General features: G+C 37.9%; 1 protein-coding gene across 1 annotated transcript; it reads right to left on the bottom strand.

The window, feature by feature from the left end:
• Nucleotides 1-215: 215 nt before the first annotated feature.
• LOC123995354 (4-galactosyl-N-acetylglucosaminide 3-alpha-L-fucosyltransferase 9-like) lies at nt 216-4,823 on the bottom strand. The gene is made up of 2 exons (XM_046298904.1): nt 4,578-4,823; nt 216-3,717 (listed from the first exon to the last, which is right to left on the bottom strand). The coding sequence occupies exon 2, from the start codon at nt 3,714-3,716 to the stop codon at nt 2,604-2,606; it is 1,113 nt and encodes a 370-aa protein (XP_046154860.1). The 5' UTR covers nt 3,717; nt 4,578-4,823; the 3' UTR covers nt 216-2,603.
• Between the last annotated feature and the right edge of the window lie 1,483 nt (nt 4,824-6,306).

Raw genomic sequence — 6,306 nt, 5'->3', positions numbered from 1 at the left:
TTTGTCAGCAGCAGGGAAAGGGAGACTAGTCAGGATTGAGGGAAAGATGAACAGAGCAAAGTAGAGACAGATCCATGCTGAAAACCTGCTCCAGAGAACTCAGACTGGGGCAAGGTTCATGTTCCAACAGGACAACAACCCTAAGCACACAGCCAAGACAATGCTGGCGTGACTTTGGGACAAGTCTCTGAATGTCCTTTAGTGACCCAGCCAGAGCCTGGACTTGAACCCGATCGAACATCTCTGGAGAGACCTGAAAATAGCTGTGCAGTGACGCTCCCCATCCAACCTGACAGAGTTTGAGAGGCTCTGCAGAGAAGAATGGGAGAAACTACCAAAATACAGGTGTCCTAAGCTTGTAGCATCCTACCCAAAAATAATTGAGACTGTAATCCCTGCCTAAGGTGCTTCAACAAAGTACAAGGGGTCTAAATATTTAGTAAATGTTTTAATTTCTTTCTTATTTAATGCATTTGCAAAGATTTCTTCAAACCTGTTTTTTCTTTTGTCATTATCGGGTATTGTGTGTAGATTGATGAAGAAAACAAATGTATTTAATCGATTTTAGAATTAGGCTGTAACAAAACTAAATGTGAGAAAAGTCAAGGAGTATGAATACTTTCACAATGCACTGTGTGTATTGATGTTTTTTATATTTTTATTCACGTTAATTGAACCTTAACGGACAAGTCCGTTAAGAACAAATTAATATTTTACAATGATGGCCTACCCGGCCAAACCCTTCCCTAACCCGGACGACGCTGGGCCAATTGTGCGCCAGCCTATTTGGACTCTGATAGCGACCAGTTGTGATCGGGAGTTTAAATTGTAAAACAATGTGAAGGCTATGAGTTCCGTTTTTAAATGTATGCATTTCTGTCCTTGAGCTGACCTTGTCTATTAAAGTTCTGTCATATTTCATGTTTTGTGTGGACCCCAGGAAGAGTAGCTGCTGCTTTCGCAACAGCCAATGGGAATCATAATAAAATACCAAATAAATAATAATTCCTCTCTCCACGCGCCATATGCTGAAGCTGCATATTGTACCCTACACATAACATAGAGAGATGGTGGACAATCAACAAGCAGCTGTCTCGACTTTAAGTAGACATGGAAGTTATCAGAAAAGGGAACATTCACGCATTCGCATATTTTATAACACGATATATAGAGCCTCATTTTACACATTTTAGGTCCATCGGAAAAAATCGATATACAGTCGATTTTATATATCGGTACTCATTACTAATTAGCGTACAATATAATATAAACCAGGAACTCTTTGTTTAAATGTCGAATGAGGTCAGGAAAGTTATTTGTAAACATTGGCATTTTCACTGAACTATGAAGAGCAGGATTAGCAAACAAATCCACAATGCTTTCAGGTTCTACTCACTGGGCACACCACGTCATTTCCACCTGGATAATTGGGTAATATTTGGTTGAGAGTGATGTTGATAAATGAGATTTTAAGATTTATTCACCCACTCAAAAAAACAGCCAAAAGTTAGTTAAATGTCTAATGTGTAATTACTGTGCTTTCAACCATCTATTAGCACAACCACATTCCAATGGAAAAACAATGTCAGATGGCACAGATGCAACTATACAAGCAGAATATAAACTCCTTTAAATGTTGATATTTGGTGCAAAACCCTTGATTCCTGATTCATCAGACACATCCCTTCTCTATTTTCTCTCTTGCCTCTCACTCAAACCTACACACATAATGCATATAACTTCTGAGAAATATAATATTTTATATTATATTTACACATACCGCAATGTTTTTATTTGTGTATTTATAAAAAAAATATTTGGTGAATTTCAAAAATATAAATAATGATATTGATGATGGTGAGAGCGCAGTAACCGATGGACTCCGTCGCTTTCATAATTTGTCTATAAAATCACAAATCACAATTTTCCATTTCTATTGTCATGCGAGTATATCTTTTTTAATTGAAACGAAAAAAAAATGTCAGCCTTTTGCCAAGTCCGAATATTTTCGTTGGAAATGTTCATTTTCACAAATTCGTTAGCCTATAATACAACATATAAGCCTTCAAATCTGCCCTTCTAAACTAATTTATTTTAGACCAAAGCCTAAGTAACAGCCATACGATTTAATGAAAAGCAACAGACATAGCTTTGTTTCACTTTACTTTTTAAAAAAAGACTAATGAACAGAAACAGGCTACAGCTGGCTTCACTGTTTCCCCGCCAAATAGACCTACAATGAAACTCAATGTGTCGCAATGAGTGCACTCAGCAGAGTAGTACATTCTACCAAAATATTTCCTAAAGAAAAATAGCATATAGACAATATGATGATAATCAGTGGCCTACCGCAGTTTCGCAAAAACATGTGAAGTTTAATAGGTGATCTCATGCTGGAGAATTGTATATTTTTAGAGAGAATTGTACATTTTTCAAGCACATTTTGTGCTTTTCTACACACTTTGCCATAAGGCTGAGTGAGAACTTTGCAGTTTTACAGCTAATTTCCTGTAATTCTAAACATTTTTAGTCATGGTTTAGGACCTGTTCATATTCATATCTGGGGGGGGGGGTGATGATAATAGCTCATCAGAAGGGACTAATTAAACCAAATACCATTTGTAAAGATCGTGAACAACCCTGTACTCCTTATGTTTGCCTATATGGTCACAGGCATAACAAATAGATTGGATGAACTCTTGACTCAGTTGAATTAGATGTTGCTGAGCAAATAAATTTCTACGCCACTGAAAGTAGCGCAGATATGCCTCATCATCCTTGTCCAACTTCAGGAGGAATTCAGCCAGGGCTTTTGCATTGGGAAAATCATTAACATGGATGAAGGAATCTCCCGGGACAAAGTCCTCATAGTTCTGTCTCGGTGGGCCCAATACTACTGGCACAGTTCCTGCTACAAGTGGTCCGTTAAGCTTCTCAGTGATGTAGTCTCTGTGGACTGAGTTCTCAAAGGAGAGGTAGAACTTACAGCTGGAGAGTGTTGAGAAGTAGTCCTCATATCTCAAGAATCTTGCAAAGGCTTTTCCATAGACATCCACCTTAATATGTTTGACAAGTTCTCTGTAATAGTTATCCCTTACTGCTGTTCCAGTTGCAGGGTTATTGTTACTCACAATCCAGCAAACTAATTTATCCTTCTTGGGCAGCACAAAGTCCCCACCCTGACCTTTCCTTGCAGTTAAGCGCCAACGTACAGGGATGTCTGCATCTTCCCTATAACTCAAGGTCAAGTTGAAAAGGTTCTCTAAACCAGGTATTCTAATTGTGTTTGTAGGTGATTCCACATGATACCAGATCCACTTCTGGAATGGTGGTCGAGGTGATGGAGGCAAGTTGGATAAATCATGTTTGATGGATTTGTGAAAGATGAGCACCCCGTCTGCCTTGTTGTACAGAGACCGGTCATCTGTCAGTTGGCAGCCATCAATGTTGAAGAAAGTGGTGCAATCACTAAAATCAAACCTGCGGTTTTCAGGCCAGAACCACAACAGCATGATGGGCTTGTCTGGCTCTGGCTGCTTCTTAGACAAGGAGCTGTTCTCAGATGGCTTTGAGTAATGACGTGGCAAAGCAGGCTGGGGAGGGCAGATCTGAGATGGAGCTGATTGATAGTACATTACAAACAGCGTCAGAAATCCGCCTATACCAAGGATCGAGAACAGGACAACGCGTACAACTCCAGAAACCATTATGGGCATTCTGCAAAAAAAGGAGAACTTTTTGAATGATTTTAAGTCAATTGAATCTGCCTGTACACAAGAGGTTGTTCTTACCTCTTAACAGTCTGTTTGACTTCTTAACAGCTTGTTGTACTTACTAACAGTTTGTTTTACTTCATAACTGCTTGTTTTACTTCTTAACAGCTTGTTTTGTGTACAGGAAGAAAGTATGAGAAAATAGCAAATGCAACAACTGCACAAAGTATATGTCAGCCCAGAACTGTAAACCAAATCCTGTTACAACAAAGGGGAAGTGGACAATACAGGGCCAAGCAACATGATAAGAAATGTCAGTTAACTTATTCAAGAGGGACAAGTCTACTTTTATCGATAAAATATACTTTTATTTGTTAATTTGTTTTTACCCTGTAGCTGAAAGACAACTATCACGTCTCTCTCATTCATGCCATACACACCCACCTCAGGTCTGTGTCTGTCAATAGTTCACTTTTGGTCTCAGTACAACACAATTTTATGGACATTTTACAATGGTAGGTGAGGTGTATTTTAAACAAGTAACTTCAAATCTCTACCCTTTACGAATACAGTTCCAACCTGCTCTTCCGCTTTGTTCTGCAATGTGATATGGTTTAGGTAGAAGACAATCTCTTCTAAAATGGTTTCAAATGTATTTGTCATGTGTAAAAACACTTAATCAGCCTTTACCTTTGATTATTTCACTTGACCTTTCAAAATGGCCCTAAGGATCCTCTCCCTTCATATTTACAAGCAGATCTATAAAACTGAAAAACTATGTTCACTTAGCTACCATATTCTTAGATAAGTGAAGTCTGTAGTTTCGTGAGGTCTATAATGAAAGAGAAAAAGATCAAGACTCACGAGTCAACAGGTTGTTCTGGTGGTGATGATCTGCTTTGTGATCGGTTTTGTAATTCCTACACACACCCAGTCAGAAATGTTGAACTGCGTGATTCGTTTCTCAGTCACATACTCTTCTGTTCAAGTATATAAACGTGAAACAGTGAGACGCTGTTTCAAATGATCTTCAAAATATACACCTATTGTTTACATTTGAAAAGGAAGAACCATCCGACAGCGGCAGAAAACATCCTCGATAAGCTTCAGTGGAAAATTTCAGGAGTGGCAAAGCGTGGCACTTCCTCCTTAGCCACAGCCAATGAGCAGCAAGGGCAGAAATTGAGAAAAACGACCGTAAACTCTGCCAGAGAGAATTATTCTGAATCCATATTTAATTAACCCTACAGCGATTATGATTTATTTAGGATTTTGATATGAGGGTAATGTTTTAAATTCCTATTGTCAGCACCCCTCCCAGGTATTAGTGTGTCCTGTATCCATGACGCCACTGGTGTGTCCTGATACTACCCGGACAGGTTACGATAACCTTTAGCTGTATCTATTTGTTTTTAGAAAGATCCTGGTTCTACATAGCTATCTATCATAGCGCACTGCGCTTTATTATGGGCGACAGTTTTGGTATTCATCATTGCATTATCTACCAGAAAGTTGGATGGCCCTCTGATGTCACGTACTGTAGGTTGATACATTGCTATGTTTTCATTTATAAAGCATTTTTACAAAAAGTCCCACTCTACCTAACATCATTACTAAACTTTAGACACACAAGTTACCACACCTGGTCTCAGGGATGGCTAACTTTGGAAATGATTTTGGTAAATCAGAATTTAGTTCTTGCACTGTATTTGTGGAACAATCTTCAAAATGTTCTCAAATGTAATGTTCTGGCCCCACTAGTGTAATTCAGAAAGCTGAATGAGGACCTTATTACCATGAATGTGTTTGTTTGTATGACTGTGTTTGTCTTTCTGCTTGCATTATACATTTATATTTTGATGTGTGTATTTTCTGTCATTTATGTCATTCAGGGCTCTTCTGTAAAATAGACCTTGTTCTCAGTTTGACTCCCTGATAAAATACAAGTAAATAATAATAATAAATATATATATATATATATATATATATATATATATATATATATATATATAGTGTTGTATATGTTTTCCTTTTCTGTCTTTTTTGTGCAGCTTTCGGCTGTAGTGCTGTTTCTGAGAGTATGGGTTCCATATACTAACACCTCTTTCTTTTTTTAACCTGTACATGTGTTTTGTTCTAGTAGAAATACATCTATAATATGTTCTGTTCTATCTAGCATTTGTATTTCTATTTGATAGTATGACATCTAGTGGCCCTTTTGACTACTTTAGTTAACCACAGGTGTCTGTAGTTATCTGTGGCTCACTGTGTGGCCGTATCTGTCCCACTATTGTTTGTGGAGACATGCATTCTGTGAATAGTAGATAGGTTTTGATATATCCCTGTGAATAGCAGATTATTAAGTTTATTATTTTACCTTTATTTAACTAGGCAAGTCAGTTAAGAACAAATTCTTATTTTCAATGACGGCCTAGGAACAGTGGGTTATAACTACCTTGTTCAGGGGCAGAACGCCAGATTTTTACGTTGTCAGCTCTGGGATTCGATCTTCCAACACTCTAACCACTATGCTACATGCCGCCCCTGTCATTCCCATCACGTCATTAATCAATATATAAATATCATTCAATTG

This window comes from Oncorhynchus gorbuscha, linkage group LG14 (genome assembly GCF_021184085.1).
Source record: "Oncorhynchus gorbuscha isolate QuinsamMale2020 ecotype Even-year linkage group LG14, OgorEven_v1.0, whole genome shotgun sequence".
NCBI lineage: Eukaryota > Metazoa > Chordata > Actinopteri > Salmoniformes > Salmonidae > Oncorhynchus > Oncorhynchus gorbuscha.
Note: the sequence above shows the minus strand (reverse complement) of the source record. Positions and strands in the feature narration are given on the sequence as shown.